Source organism: Symphalangus syndactylus, chromosome 2, assembly GCF_028878055.3.
Source record: "Symphalangus syndactylus isolate Jambi chromosome 2, NHGRI_mSymSyn1-v2.1_pri, whole genome shotgun sequence".
In the NCBI taxonomy this organism is placed as follows: domain Eukaryota; kingdom Metazoa; phylum Chordata; class Mammalia; order Primates; family Hylobatidae; genus Symphalangus; species Symphalangus syndactylus.
In genome coordinates, this window is record NC_072424.2 from 67,619,235 (window position 1) to 67,635,399 (window position 16,165).

Below are 16,165 nucleotides of genomic sequence, written 5' to 3' on the forward strand. Positions count from 1 at the left end.
ACCCAGGGGCCTTGCTAATCAAAGCATCTTTGACCATGTCAGCTGGCTTGCTATTGTAGGAAATAAAAACAGGACAATGAATGCTAAAGGATTTACTTCTTTTTATTTTTTTTTTTTAAGATAGGGTCTCACTCTGTCGCCAGGCTAGAGTGCAGTGGTACAATGTCAGCTCACTGTCACCTCTGCCTCCCTCTCGGGTTCAGTTCAACCAATTCTCCTGCCACAGCCTCCCAAGTAGCTGGGACTACAGGCGCCCGCCACCACGCCCCGCTAATTTTTTGTATTTTTAGTAGAGACGGTGTTTCACCATGTTGGCCAGGATGGTCTCAATATCTTGACCTCGTGATCCACCCACCTCGGCCTCCCAAAGTGCTGGGATTATAAGTGTGAGCCACCGCGACCAGCCAGGATTTACTTCTTAAACCTGTGATTACTCCCGTAACATTCTTAGGAAATCTTGCCTTTCTCCTTGGGAGACTGGGACCCACTGGAAAAGGGAAAGGACTGCATTCCTCCCAGCTACACCTTTGTATTTTCTCACTTCTCTTAACATTCTGTGAAGCTTAAATGGGTTTTATTTAGGTGGCTGGGATACAAGCAAGTATGAGGAAAGCTGAAGAATACTGATTACTTAACAAATACAAGAAAAAACTTTTTTTTTTTTTCTGAGACGGAGTCTCGCTCTGTTGCCCTGGCTGGAGTGCAGTGGCCTGATCTTGGTTCACTGCAACCTCTGCCTCCCGGGTTCAAGCAATTCTCCTGCCTCAGCCTCCCGAGTAGCTGGGATTACAGGTATGCGCCAGCACACCCGGCTAATTTTTGTATTTTTAGTAGAGACGGGGTTTCACTATGTTGGCCAGGCTGGTCTCAAACTCCTGACCTCGTGATTCGCCCACCTTGGCCTCCCAAAATGCTGGGATTACAGGTGTGGGCCACCACGCCCAGCCAAGAAAAAACATTTTTATTGGCCGGGTGTGGTTACTCACGCCTGTAATCCTAGCACTTTGGGAGGCCAAGGCAGGTAGATTGTCTGAGCTCAGCCACCGCGCCTGGCCAAGAAAAAACATTTTTAAGGTGGCTCAGCTCTTCTCTTCCCACCAAAAATACAAACCAATTCCGTTCCTTTGCTATAACAAAATTCATCAATTTCCCAATAATTAGCCAACAAAAATAGAAAAGGAAAAAAAGTCTTCATATTTGTATGTCTGTATGCTTAACATACTGAATTTTTTTACTGTTTTGAGTAATGAAATTACTATATTGTTATATTCAACTGCTAACTGATCAGTTAGCCCTTCTCAAAGCAGAGTTAATTAAAAGGATAAGGCAAGTTTTTCTACCTCAGTGTTATTATTTATAATTACATGTATCAGCTGAGATGTGTATTTTCAGCTAAAAAGAAACAATTCCTAAACTACTCTATAAAACCTAAGCAATTAGGCTGGGTGCAGTGGCTCATAACTGCAATCCCAACACTTTGGTAGGCCAAGGTGGGAGGATGGCTTGAGCCCAAGAGTTCAAGACCAGCCTGGGCAACATGGTGAGACTCACCATCTCTACAAAAAAAATTTTTTTTTTTTTGAGAGGGAGTTTCATTGTTGTTGCCCAGGCTGGAGTGCAATGGCGCGATTTCGGCTCACCACAACCTCTGCCTCCCAGGTTCAAGAGATTCTCCTGCCTCAGCCTCCCCAGTAGCTGGGATTACAGGCATGCGCCACCACACCTGGCTAATTTCGTATCTTTAGTAGAGAAGGGGTTTCTCCATGTTGGTCAGGCTGGTCTCAAACTCCCAACCTCAGGTGATCTGCCCACCTTGGCCTCCCAAAGTGCTGGTACAGGCCTGAGCCACTGTGCTCGGCCACAAAATTTTTTTTAGAAATTGGCCAGGCAAGGCTGGGCGCAGTGGCTCATGCCTGTAATCCCAGCACTTCGGGAGGCTGAGGCAGGAGGATCACCTGAGGTCAGGAGTTCGAAAGCAGCCTTGCCAACATGGCAAAACCCTATCTCTACTAAAAATACAAAAATTAGCTGGGCACGGTGCCAGGTGCCTGTAATCCCAGCTACTTGGGAGGCTGAAGCAGGAGAATTGCTTGAACCCAGGAGGCAGAGGTTGAAGTGAGCCAAGATCATGCCATTGCACTCCAGCCTGGGTGACACAGCAAGACTCTGTCTCAAAAAAAAAAAAAAAAGAAATTAGTCAGGCATGGTATTGTGCACCTGTTGTCCCAACTACTCAGAAGGATGAGGTGGGAGGGCCATTTGAGCCCAGGAGGTCAAGGCCGAAGTGAACTATGATCACTGTACTCTAGCCCAGGCCATAAAGGGAGACCCTGTCTCGGGCAGGGGAAGCATTAAAGCATCAACACTGTCATCATTTGCTTCAAACACTGAAAGTTAAAGCTACGTTCTGCCAAAAATAAGTAAGTATGCCTGTAATCCCTGCATTTTGGGTGGCCAAGGTGGGAGGACTGCTTGAGCCCAAGAGTTTGAGACCAGCCTAGGCAACACAGCAAGACCTTGTTTCTACCCAAGATTTAAAAAAAAAAAAAATTAGCCAGACGTGGTGGCATGCCTATAGTTCCAGCTACTGGAGGGGATGGGGAGGGTCCTAAAGTAAGATGATCAGTTGAACCTAGGATGTCAAGGCTACTGCTCTCCAGACCCTGTCTTAAAAAATAAAAAGAGGCCGGGCGCAGTGGCTCACGCTTGTAATCCCAGCACTTTGGGAGGCTGAGGCGGGCGGATCACGAGGTCAGGAGATCGAGACCATCGTGGCTTACACGGTGAAACCCCGTCTCTACTAAAAATACAAAAAACAAACAAACAAACAAAAAATTAGCCAGGCGTGGTGGCGGGCGCCTGTAGTCCCAGCTACTCGGAGAGGCTGAGGCAGGAGAATGGCGTGAACCCGGGAGGCGGAGCTTGCAGTGAGCCGAGACTGCGCCACTGCACTCCAGCTTGGGTGACAGAGCGAGACTCCATCTCAAAAACAAATAAATAAATAAATAAATAAATAATAAAAAAAAATAAAAAGAAAGCATAAACCAAAAATAAAATTCTAAGCCCCCCCAACCAACTGAATGAAGGTAAATCCTTCTCCTCTCAGTCAAGTGCATTCTAAAGTAAACCTGAAACACTAGTTCAGGCCATGCTGGGAATGGGTGGTCAGACACGCCTCATTATACTCTCTTCCCTTTGGAATTCTGGCACAGCTAACCAGCATTAGCATTAAAACCTTAGGACTGACAAAACAGACTACTGGTAGCAATAAGATACAAATATGACAGACAGCAAACACTGAAAGAAGTATTTCAGCAGTATTTTAACCCACCCCCCCTTTTTTTTTTGGTAGAGACAGTCTCTCTCTGCTATGTTGCCCAAGCTGGTCTCAAACTCCTGGGTTCAAACAATTCTCCTCCCTCAGCCTCCAACAGTGCTGTGATGACAGGCATGAGCCACCACATCTGGCCCAAAATATATAGCTTTGACAAATTTTGACATGGCCCTGCAAAGTTGTCTCTTTAAGTCTTATAAGAAACATTTAACATTTACAGTGCTTGGCTTCAGGCATATGTTGGGGGTGTTGAGGTCTAGTGGGCAGAGTAGACTCTTGGCCAGACAGATGGTTTCTCAGTGGCAGGATGTGAGGGCCTCCATGCACCGGAGATCTCTCCAGCACCAGGAGCAGCTGCTGGACAGCAAGGAGCTGCAGCCTATGGTCAGCCATCGGGAGATCTCCGCCAGGGCCCTGAGTTCTCTGTGCAGACAGTTCCAAAGGAGGCTGCCCCTAAGAGCCATCAACCTCAACCTCTGGACAGGCACCTCCTAGAAACCCCTAGAAACCAGGGTCAGGGCAGTAAGAGACTCCAGGCTGCAGCTCGCTCAGCTAAGAGCACCCTGGGTGCCATGTCACAGAGAATCCAGGAGTCCTGCCAAAGTAGCACCAAGTGGCTGGTAGAGACCCAGGTGAAGGCCAGGAGGAAGAAGAAAGGGGTACAAAAGGGAGGGCAGTGGCTCCCCAACTCACAGCCTGAGCCAGAAGAGGATTCGGCTGTCTGGAGCTGCCTCTGACCACTCAGCCACAGACCCCTGTGCATCACCACCTCTCTACCTGGACGGGCTGGGCTCACGTGCCCACCCTCTACGGCAGTGGAGGCGGGAGACTGCCTTCCAGAGCCCCTACTGCTCGACGGAGCTCCTCTGCTCTCCCAGTGGGTCTGATAGTGACCTAGAGCCTATGGGGAGCAGGAATTCGGCATCTCCAGAAGCCGTCCCAAGAGCTGGATGAAGCCATTATGGCAGAAGAGAGTGGTGAAATGATACTCTCATTCATGATTGAGGAAGTGCCCTGCAGGAAACAAGCCCTGTCTGACCACCAACGCTTCATACCCAAGAATGTCTGTGCTTCCCCATGAGCTTCCTGGTGGAAGCTCCCAGGAGTCATCAGTACAACTGGGCCACTGCTAACAAAGACCCGACTAGCAAGGAGCCCAGAACCCCCCTGCTCCAGCCACATCTGGACCCATCAGTGACTGCCTGCCACAGCCTGAGAGTGTCTTGGGGAGATCTTGCAGAGGTGGGGAGAATTGTTCCTTCTACTCCCCAAGGGGACTCTTGGGCTTAGAAATGCATCGTATACTTGACCTTGAGCCTGGTATTTGCTTCATCTACAATGTGAAGAGCCAGCATCAGATGTTTGAGAGCTCTGAACTAAAACCAGGTGCTTGGTTTTTGGGGCGTCATCCAGAGTCACTCACCCACTGTGTTTCCAATGCCAAGGCCCTTGGAGGCACCACTCTCATCCCTGCTTTCCCTACCAGGGACCTGGAGGAAGGCATAGGAGATAGTTCCAGGCTTAAACCCTGGGCTCACAGGTACCTATTTATATGCTTAAGGCAGAGCACTGTGGGTGTGCCAGAAGGGGTAGCCCTGTTCAAGAGCAATTCCTGCCCTTTATAAATTATTTAAGAAATCTACTTTGTCATTTTATTAGAAAGAAACCAGATAGCATTGCTTTCTTATAATAAAGACTAGATAACACTACTTTCTCATAATAAAGACTGTTTTGTGGCTGGGCGCAGTGGCTCACACCTCTAATCCCAGCACTTTGGGAGGCTGACGCGGGTGGATCACCTGAGGTCAGGAGTTCGAGACCAGCCTGGCTAATGTGGTGAAACCCCGTCTCTACTAAAAATACAAAAATTAGCCAGGCACAGTGGCAGGCACCTGTAATCCCGGCTACTCGGGAGGCTGAGGCAGGAGAACTGCTTGAACCCAGGAGGCGGAGGTTGCAGTGAGTTGAGATTGCGCCACTGCAGTCCAGCCTGGGTGACAGAGCAAGACTCCATCTCCGTCTGGGGGTGGGGGTGAGGAGACTGCATTTGGGAAAAAAAAAAATCATTTACAGGCTAGGCTTATAATCCCAGCACTTTGGGAGGCTGAGGTAGGTGGATCACTTGAGCCTAGGAGTTCTAGACCGGCCTGGACAACAGAGCAAGATCCTATCTCTTTAAAAAATAATAAAAATTTTAAAAAAAGAAACAATTGCAATCTGTTCTCTCTGAAACCTGTTACCTGGAGGCTTCATTTGCATAATATGAACCTTGGTCTCCACATCCCTATCTTTTTTTTTTTTTTTTGAGACAGAGTCTCGCTCTGTTGCCCAGGCTGGAGTGCAGTGGCACAATCTCAGCTCACTGCAAGCTCCGCCTCCCAGGTTCATGCCATTCTCCTGCCTCAGCCTCTTGAGTAGCTGGGACTACAGGTGCCTGCCACCATGCCCAGCTAATTTTTCATATTTTTAGTAAAGACAGGGTTTCACCATGTTAGCCAGAATGATGTCGATCTCCTGAGCTCATGATCCACCCACCTCGGCCTCCCAAAGTGCTGGGATTACAGGCGTGTGCCACTGTGCCCAGCCTCCACACCCCTATCTTAACCTAGACACTCCATTCTATTGATTCCAGGGATTTAAATAAACTCTCAGCCAATTGCCAGTCAGCAAATCTTTGAATCCACCTGTGACTTGGAAGACCGCCCCCCTCACCCTTGGAGTTGTCCCAGCTTTCCAGACCAAACCAATGTACATCTTACATGTACTGACTGATGTCTTAGGTCTCCCTAAAACGTATAAAACCAAGCTGTAGCCCGACCACCTTGGGCACATTTTCTCAAGATCTCCTGGGGCTGTGTCATGAGCCATGGTAACTCACATTTAGCTCAGAATAAATCTCTTAAAATATTTTAGAGTTTGACACTTTTCATTGACAAAAGTATCACAATTTGTGAGTACCTTAACCTGTTAATACAGTCAATAAACATTTACTGCCTACTGCATATCAGACACTGTACTGGACACTACAGCTACACAGTCCCCTTCTCTGGACATATTCTCAATCAACCACTGAGAATCAATTAGTTGAAACAAAGGTTAAGAGGAAGAGGAAAGGGTAAAGTCAGAAAAGTCTTCCTGGGGAAGACCATTACAAAAGCAGTCTTCCAGAACAAACAAGTTAACAAACAAGTTCTAAGCAGGGCATAGAAGAGAGATGCAGCCTTCTAAGGAAAGGAAATGCAAAGTCAATGAGGCAAGTAACAGCGAGGAATGGTCCTGACAATAACAGACATTAACAACGGGAGGCGACTCCAGTCAACAACAGTGGAGGGTAACAACCTGCGGTCATTGCAGGCAGCTTAGTGTTGCTGAAATAGCAAGCCCTGAGCAGAAAGTAAACAACCAGTCTGGGGCAGGGTTTCTCAATTTTGCACCACTGCCATTTACGACGGATAACTCTGTTGTAGGGGGTTGTCCCATACATAACAGAATGCATAGCAGCATCCCTGGCCTTGATGCACTAGATGCTAGTAGCACCCCCATAATGAACAGTTGTGATAACCATAAAGGTCTCCAGATTTGTCCCTGGGAGCAAAATTGGCCCCACTCCCCAGAACAATTGGGCTGGAGATACATCAAAAAAATACTTCAGGGCAGGGCGCCGTGGCTCATGCCTGTAATCCCAGCACTTTAGGAGGCCAAGGCGGGTGGATCACCTGAGGTCAGGAGACCAGCCTGACCCACACAGTGAAACCCCGTCTCTACTAAAAATACAAAACATTAGCCAGGCATGGTGGCGCACGCCTGTAATCCCAGCTACTCGGGAGGCTGAGACAGAAGAATCGCTTGAACTCGGGAGGCGGAGGTTGCAGTGAGCTGAGATGGTGGGCCATTGCACTCCAGTCTGGACGACAGGGCGGGACTCCGTCTCAAAAAAAAAAAAAAAAAAATTTTTACGCCGGACACGGTGGCTCACTCCTACAATCCCTGCACTTTGGGAGGCCAAGGCGGGATGATCACTTGAGCCAGGGGTTCCAGACCAGTCGGGGCAACAAAGGGGGACCTTATAGCTACCAAAAAAAAAAATTTTTTTTTAATTAGCCACGCCTGGGACCCAAGTACCTGGGACCACACTCACCTGTCCCGTGGCTCACGCCTGTAATCCCAGCACTTTGGGAGGCTGAGGCGGGCGGATCACGAGGTCAAGAGATCGAGACCATCCTGCCCAACATGGTGAAACCCCGTCTCTGCTAAAAATACAAAAATTAGCTAGGCGTGGTGGCGCGCGCCTGTAATCCCAGCTACTTGGGAGGCTGAGGCAGGAGAATCGCTTGAACCCGGGAGACGGAGGGTGCAGTGAGCCGAGATCGCGCCACTGCACTCCAGCCTGGCGACACAGCGAGACTCCGTCTCAAAAAAAAAAAAAAAAAAAAGTGTCTTCAACTCAGGTAGAAGGAGTCAATGAGAAGGTTCTTAAAAGCCCGAAGACCTATTTCCCAGAAAACTCTAATTAACCTTATAATTTGTATAGTTAGTTACAGTGAGTATTCGCTGTCTTGCTTTGTCCTTCAGCTGTTTTAAGTGTTTACGAACTGTCTCCAAAAATAGATGCAAATTTCCCTCATGGCAGAGATCGTAACGAATTTATCTATCCACTTTCTCACAGCGCCACACCGTTCCTTACGCACAACAGGAATGCAATCAATATTTGTCAATGGTTCACCCAAACTAACAGGAGCGGCTGCACTACGCACACTTAGGTGATACGTACACTTGTCAAAAGGGCAGAAACGCAACCTCAATTTCAGAAAAACAAACCACATTCCTTTCGGAAGGCCACCTCCGCCACAAGCAGCCAAAGCGCTTGCATAGGGGTGAGAGGCGGTGGGAAGGGTACTGGAAGGCTCCCCCAGATAAAAACAAAAGACTCCTTCCAATCGCCTCAAACACGCTCGGAAACCTCCACGACCTGCGCCAGCCCAGAGGAGGGGGCCAGCTTGACTTGAGGCTGCACCACTCTCCCCTTAAAGCGGCGAGTATCGGCGGGGGAGCGCAGGAAGCTTACTAGTGGGGCGACCCAGTCGGTCCGGCGCTTTCCCTCTCCCTTCACGTCTTACCTGCTTGGCCAAGAACCTGCCCAACTCACTGCGGCTCTTCTCGTTCTTGGCTGCGATTAACCGCAGCGGCGCGACTGCCACCTCCAGCAAGAAGTGCTCCATGACCCAGGGCCCTCACCCCGAGGGGCCACCTGCGCTCCCTACTTCGCGGCCAGCGTCCCCAAGCCGCCGAGGTCACAGTGCCCAAGCAGCCACCACCAACTACGCCCCCAGGAAAGGCGTCCTCAGCTCCAGCGCCGACACCGGGAAAGAGGCACCACACGTGGGTGAGCACACGGCGTTTGACGTCATCAGCTCGGGACGGCTACGCGGCGCCCTCCGGGCCTCGGCCCCTCAGCGGCGGAAACGCCGGTGTTCGCTGTCCCGCCTTTTCCGGGAGGGAAATGGAAGCAAAAATCTAGTCGGTTTGGATGCATGAGTGATGGGGGCTCGCGAACACAGCACGTGGTTGGACAGAGAGAAGAGTGCGTTCGGCCGGGGAGGAAAGAGGGGCCGTGTGATTCTTAGCCCACCGTGCCTTCCTTCTGCCTGAACACACGGAAAAATCAGATGTGAGAGAAAAGCTGATTCTCGGCCAGGCGCGGTGGCGCATGTCTTTATCCCAGCATTTTGGGAGGCCGAGGCGGGCAGATCACTTGAGGTTAGCAGTTCGAGACCAGCCTGGGCAACGTGGTGAAACCCCCTTCTCTACTAAAAATACAAAAATTAGCCGGGCATGGTGGCGCGCGCCTGTAGTCCCAGCTACTCGGGAGGCTGAGGCAGGAGAACCGCTTGAACTCGGGAGACGGAGGTTACAGTAAGCCGAGATCGTGCAGCTGCACTCCAGCCGCGCGACACAGCAGAATTTTCTGTCTCAAAAAAAGAAAAGAAAAGCTGATTCTCCCCTTCTTGTTAGCGGTGGCAATTACCCCGTGTATAGGTAGGGGTCAGCAGTAACCTTAGTTCTTGCCTCCTCAGAAGAAAGAATTCCACGTAAGGGCATAAGGCAGGAGAGACCGAGACAAGTTTCAGAGTAGAAGTAAAAGTTTATCAAAAGGCTTTAGAACAGGACGGAAAGAAAAGGAGGAAACTACAACTTGGAAGACTGCCAAGCAGGCGACTTGAGAAACCAAGTGTGCAGCTTGACCTCTTGACTTGAGGCTTTATATGTTGGCATACTTTCGGGAACTTGCATTGCTTCTCCCCACTCCTGAGATCTTACTTTAAGCTACTGATCAGTTTCAGGTGTTTTCTATTAGGAGACTGCCTTTCGCTGGCCCCGGTGAACATTAGAGAAATAGTTAAGAACCGCCTGACCATCACTTGATTGTCACCCAATAGTCCTGGTGTGTGTGGGGTGGGGCGCGCTCTCCTGCTCTGCTCATACCTAACTAGTTAACATTCTGCCCCAGCAATTCCCCTTGTAGGACTCTAGCCTGCGGAAATCCTCACATAAGTGTGACAAAGACACCCCTTGCAGTTTTCTTAATACAGATATTGGAAGAAAATGTTCAATTGGGAATATTAAACTATGGGGTGTAAGTTATAGAATATTCTGGAAGTCATAAAAAATAGTAGAGTCCATAACATTAAAAGTGCACTTGTGGGCTGGGTGCAGTGGCTCAAGGCAAGGCAGGCAGATCACAAGATAAGGAGTTGGAGACCAGCCGGGCGCGGTGGCTCACGCTTGTAATCCCAGCACTTTGGGAGGCCGAGGCGGGCGGATCACGAGGTCAGGAGATCGAGACCACGGTGAAACCCCGTCTCTACTAAAAATACAAAAAAATTAGCCGGGCGTGGTGGCGGGTGCCTGTAGTCCCAGCTACTCGGAGAGGCTGAGGCAGGAGAATGGCGTGAACCCAGGAGGCGGAGCTTGCAGTGAGCCGAGATTGCGCCACTGCACTCCAGCCTGGGTGACAGAGCGAGACGCCGTCTCAAAAAAAAAAAAAAAAAAAAAAAAGGAGTTGGAGACCAGCCTGGCCAACATGGTGAAACCCCGTCTCTACTAAAAATACAAAAATTAGGGCTGGGTGCCTTGGCTCACGCCTGTAATCCCAGCATTTTGGGAGGCCGAGGCAGGCAGATCACCTGAGGTCAGCAGTTCGAGACCAGCCTGACCAACATGGTGAAACCCCGTCTCTACTAAAAATACAAAAATTAGCCGGTGTGGTGGTGCATGCCTGTAATCCCAGCTACTTGGGAGGCTGAAGCAGGAGAATCGCTTGAAACCAGGAGGCTGAGGTTGCAGTGAGCCGAGATTGTGCCATTGCACTCCAGCCTGGGCAACAAGAGCGAAACTCCGTCTTTTTTTTTTTTTTTTTTTAAAGGTGGGGCGCCAGGCGCGGTGGCTCACACCTGTAATCCCAGCACTTTGGGAGGCCAAGGCAGGCAGATCACCTGAGGTTGGGAGTTTGAGACCAGTCTGGCCAACATGGTGAAACCTTGTCTCTACTAAAAATACAAAAATTAGCCGGGTGTGGTGGCAGGCACCTGTAATCACAGCTACTCAGGAGGCTGAGGCAGGAGAATAGCTTTAACCTGGGAGGCGGAGGTTGCAGTGAGCGGACATTGTGCCAGTGCACTCCAGCCTGGGCGACAAGAGCAAAACTCTGTCTCAAAAAGAAGAAAAAGACAAAAAAAAAAAAGTAGTTATGTAGTGATAATGCACCCTGGCAACTATTCTCAGGAATCTGTTGAAAGAGGTGCCCCCTGAAAAAGGAGGATAAAACCAAGAAAGAAGACAACATGGGATCCAGGAAATAAGAGATTTAGCACAGAAAGAAAAAGTAAAATAATCCTGTGGATCATAATCCTAATCCACAGGATTATTTTACTTTTAAGTGTTTAAAGTTAAGGGAAATCCCGGAACTTTCATCTGGGCAGCAGCAGGAAGATGAACAGCTCTAGGGTGATTAAATTAATAGATCAGGTTAGTGGTTTCCTGAATTTGGGATTGGAAGAGAAGACAATGTAAACAGCCAGGAGGCAAAATTTGGGGGTAATGAAAATCTAAGACTGGGCAGGGCACAGTGGCTCACACCTGTAATCCCAGCACTTTGGGAGGCTGAGTCGGGTGGATCACGAGGTCAGGAGTTCAAGACCAGCCTGGCCAAGATGGTGAAACCCCGTCTCTACTAAAAATACAAAAATTGGCCAGGCACAGTGGCTCACACCTGTAATCCCAGCACTTTGGCAGGCCAAGGCGGGCAGATCACCTGAGGTCAGGAGTTTGAGACCAGCCTGGCCAACATGGTGAAACCCTGTCTCTACTAAAAATACAAAAATTAGCCGGGCATGGTGGCACATGCCTGTAGTCCCAGCTATTTGGGAGGCTGAGGCAGGAGAATCACTTGAACCCGGGAGGCAGAGGTTGCGGTGAGCCGAGATCGTGCCACTGCACTCCCACCTGGGCAACAGAGAAACTCCGTCTCAAAAAACAAAAACAACAAAAAATATGTATATAAAAATTAGCTAGGTGCAGTGGCAAGCGCCTGTAATCCCAGCTACTCGGGAGGCTGAGGCAGAAGAATCGCTTGAGCCAGGCGCGGTGGCTCACGCCTGTAATCCCAGCACTTTGGGAGGCCGAGGCGGGCGGATCACGAGGTCAGGAGATCGAGACCATCCTGGCTAACACGGTGAAACCCCGTCTCTACTAAAAATACAAAAAAATTAGCCGGGCGAGGTGGCGGGCGCCTGTAGTCCCAGCTATGCGGGAGGCTGAGGCAGGAGAATGGCGTGAATCTCGGGGGGCGGAGGCTGCAGTGAGCCGAGATCCCGCCACTGCACTCCAGCCTGGGTGAAAGAGCGAGACTCCTTCTCAAAAAAAAAAAAAAAGAATCGCTTGAACCTGGGAGGTGGAGGTTGCAGTGAGTCGAGATCCCACCATCGCACTCCAGCCTGGGCGACAGAAGGAGATTCTGTCTCAAAATAATAAAAAAAGGCCGGGTGCGGTGGCTCACACTTGTAATCCCAGCACTTTGGGAGGCCGAGGCGGGCGGATCACGAGGTCAGGAGATCCAGACCACGGTGAAACCCCGTCTCTACTAAAAATCAAAAGAAAAAAAAAAAAATTAGCCAGGCATGGTGGTGGGCGCCTATAGTCCCAGCTACTCGGAGAGGCTGAGGCAGGAGAATGGTGTGAACCCGGGAGGCAGAGCTTGCAGTGAGCCGAGATCGCACCACTGCACTCCAGCCTGGGTGACAGAGCAAAACTCTGTCTCAAAAAAAAAAATAAAATAAATAAATAAATAAAAATAATAATAAAAATGATGATGATAAGGAAGGAATAGAGCATATGTAGTATAGATGAAATAAGGTTGACAGTGTATTAGTAATTATTGAAACCAGATATTGGGTAATAGGAGTTTATTGTATTCTTCTTTTCTCTTCTTTCTTTTTTTTGAGGCAGAGTCTCGCTTTGTCACCCAGACTAGAGTGCAGTGACACAATCTCAGCTCACTGCAACCTCCACCTCCCGAGTTCAAGCTATTCTGCCTCAACCTCCCGAGTAGCTGGGACTACAGGCATGCGCCACCACACACCCGGCTAATTTTTTCTTTTGTATCTTAAGTAGAGACAGGGTTTCACTACGTTGGCCAGGCTTGTCTCGAACTCCTGACCTCAGGTAATCCACCCGCCTTGACCTCCCAAAGTGCTGGGATTACAGAGGTAAGCCACCACACCCAGCCTATTGTACTCTTCTTTTACTTTTGTGTATGTTTGAAATTTTGCACTAAAAAAATAGTATCTTTGATCCTTTTGTAGTTCATAAGCATGATGATTGGGTTTTCACACACACGTGTAATACGTGCTTCCCTCAAACCATGTTATGACCTCAGCATATTACCTGTCTGATATAAAAATATGTATATATTTTAGAAACAGGGTCTTACTCTCTCACCCAGGCTAGAGTGTACTGGTGCAATCATAGCTCAATGTAACCTTGAACCCCTGGGCCCAAGCAATCTTCCTGAGTAGCTAGGACTACAGGAATCTGCTACCACATCCAAATTTTTTTTTTTTTTTTTTGAGATAGTCTCACTCTGTCACCCAAGGTGGAGTGAAGTGGTGTGATCTTGGCTTACTGCAACCTCTTCCTCCTGGGTTCAAGCAATTCTCCTGCCTCATCCTCTGGAGTCTCTGGAGTAGCTGGGATTACAGGCGTGCACCACCACACCTCTCTAATTTTTTGTATTTTTTAGTAGAGACAGGGTTTCACCACGTTGGCCAGGCTGGTCTCGAACTCCTGACTTCAAGTAATCCGCCCGCCTCGGCCTCCCAAAGTGCAGGGATTACAGGCATGCACCACCACACCCAGCTCTTCTTTTTTTTTGAGACAGAGTCTCGCTCTGTCGCCCAGGCTGGAGTGCAGTGGCGCAGTCTCGGCTCACTGCAAGCTCCGCCTCCCGGGTTCACGCCATTCTCCTGCCTCAGCCTCCGGAGTAGCTGGGACTACAGGTGCCCGCCACCAAGCCCGGCTAATTTTTTTGTATTTTTAGTAGAGACGGGGTTTCACTGTGGTCTCAATCTCCTGACCTCGTGATCCACCTGCCTCAGCCTCCCAAAGTGCTGGCATTACAAGCGTGAGCCACCGCGCCCGGCCTTTTCTTTTTTTTTTTTTAATAGACAAGGTCTCCATATGTTGCCCAGTCTGGTCTCCCACTCCTGGGCTCAAACAGTCCTCCAGCCTTGGCCTCCCAAAGTGCTGGGATTATAGGCATGAGCCACCATGCCTGGTCTTAAATGTGTTAAATTATCTTAAGTCTTAACACTACTTTCTCTGCTGGCAATGCCCACCCAACAGCCATTGGTGACCTCTGAAAATTAATATTTTTGAAAAAAATTATGAGTGTCATGTAAAAAGAACTTGAGTATCAACTTGTAGATGCTACCATTGACCAAAGATGATACAATCTGAGCTTTAATAAAGATAGCAATTATAATGAATCAAAACCTATTAGGTTTTGATTATAATGAATCAAAACCCATTAATATATACTAATAATTTAAAAAATCTGTTGCCTTTGGAGAGTAAGAAGTCAATCTTAAAGCTGATAAAGGGAGAAATTTAAAAATGTATCCTGCCTCTCATATGTGGATTGTACCACTGGATAACTAAATAGAAGATGATGACAAGTGTCTCTTCCTGAGAATAGTCCACCTAATTTGAAAAAATTGCCGATGCGGTGGCTCACGCTTGTAATCCCAGCACTTTGGGAGGCTGAGGCGGGCGGATCACGAGGTCAGGAGATCTAGACCATCCTGGCTAACACAGTGAAACCTGGTCTCTACTAAAAATACAAAAAATTAGCCGGGCGTGGTGGTGGGCACCTGTGGTCCCTGCTACTCGGGAGGCTGAGGCAGGAGAATAGCGTGAATCTGGTAGGCGGAGCTTGCAGTGAGCAGAGATCGCACCACTGCACTGCAGCCTGGGGAACAAAGTGAGACTGTCTCAAAAAAAAAAAAAATTGACAAAATTAGAATACCACTATTTTGCAACTCCCAGTTAATCCATTAATCTCGGCATTAAGTATCAATGGCTGCTAACATAGCAAAAGGGGCAAAAAAAAAACAGACTTTAGATGGCTCTTGATGAAAGAACATAATGCTACCTACAGTCTTACCAAAAGGATCAAACTTCTGATCCAGCTGTCAATTTTTTTTGAGGGGGGGATGGAGTCTCGCTCTGTCACCTAGCCTGGAAGTACAGTGGCGCAATCTCAGCTCACTGTGACCTCCAACTCCTGGGTTCAAGCGATTCTCCTGCCTCGGCCTCCCAAGTAGCTGGGATTATAGGCTTCCACCACCACACCTGGCTAATTTTTGTATTTTTAGTAGTGACAGAGTTTCACCATGTTGGACCAGGCTGGTCTCAAACTCCTTGCCTCAAGTGATCCACCAGCTTCGGCCTCCCAAAGTGCTGGGATTACAGGCATGAGCTACTGTGCCTGGCCCCAGCTGTCGATTTTTTAAAATGAAGAGGATAGAATATGTGAAGCTGCACCATGAATTTATAATCAGAAAAACTCAGACTGTGAAAGATTCTACAGATCAAAAACTCAGGTTTTTCAAGACATAAATTTTAAGAAAAAAGTATGGGAGGGGAAACTGTGAATTATAAGAAACGGCAAAATGATTTAAATATTTGTGAACCTCCAAAATTCATAAGTTGAAGTCTTAATACCCCAGTGTGATGGTATTTGGAAGTGAGACCTTTTGGAGGTAATTAGATTTAGATGAGATTTTGAGGATACAGTCCTCATAATAGGATTACTGCCCTTATAATGGGAGGGAAAGACTAGAGTCCCTTCTCTCTCTGCCATGGGAGGATACACTAAGAAGGTGGCCATCTACAAACCAGGAAGGGAGCCCTCACCAGACAATAAATCTGCTGGCTCCTTGATCTTGGATCTCCCAGCCTCCAGAACTGTAAGAAACCTTTGCTTGTTGATTACGTTAAAGAGGTTCAGAACGTGCAACCCCGAAACAGACCATTTTGACATATTATTTTGAAGTAAAGAAAAATCAGAACCAGCCAACTCAGTAAAACCTCTTTACCTCCCCAATTGCCTAAAATAAAGTATAAACTTACCCTTTTGTAAAGGAAATTTATACTCACAGAGGAAATTTCTGTTAGTAAAGCTATCTGTACCAGAAAGAGAGCTACTCCAAGACAACTTTTTTCACTTAACAGACTGTTATCTGTGTCAATAAATCCACTGAGAAAGTTTATGTT

The 16,165-nt window shown here is 48.3% G+C and overlaps 1 protein-coding gene, 1 non-coding gene and 1 pseudogene across 3 annotated transcripts in view; 2 read left to right on the plus strand and 1 right to left on the minus strand.

The window, feature by feature from the left end:
- Positions 1-8,750, minus strand: part of MDN1 (midasin AAA ATPase 1) — a 183,195-nt gene extending 174,445 nt beyond the window's left edge. The window contains exon 1 of one of the 2 annotated variants that reach the window (XM_055258756.2): positions 8,452-8,750. In XM_055258756.2, coding sequence (XP_055114731.2) covers positions 8,452-8,553 — 102 coding nt within the window. In that variant the 5' untranslated portion in view covers positions 8,554-8,750. The remainder of the gene's footprint in view (positions 1-8,451) is intronic. The other variant, XM_055258764.2, reaches the window with a different exon arrangement.
- Positions 3,623-4,415, plus strand: LOC129470737 (protein PIMREG-like; annotated as a pseudogene).
- Positions 8,751-13,182: 4,432 nt separating the features above from the next.
- LOC129478181 (small nucleolar RNA U13) lies at positions 13,183-13,286 on the plus strand. The gene has a single exon (XR_008656335.1). It is a non-coding gene; the product is annotated as a small nucleolar RNA U13 (small nucleolar RNA).
- The last annotated feature ends 2,879 nt before the right edge of the window (positions 13,287-16,165 follow it).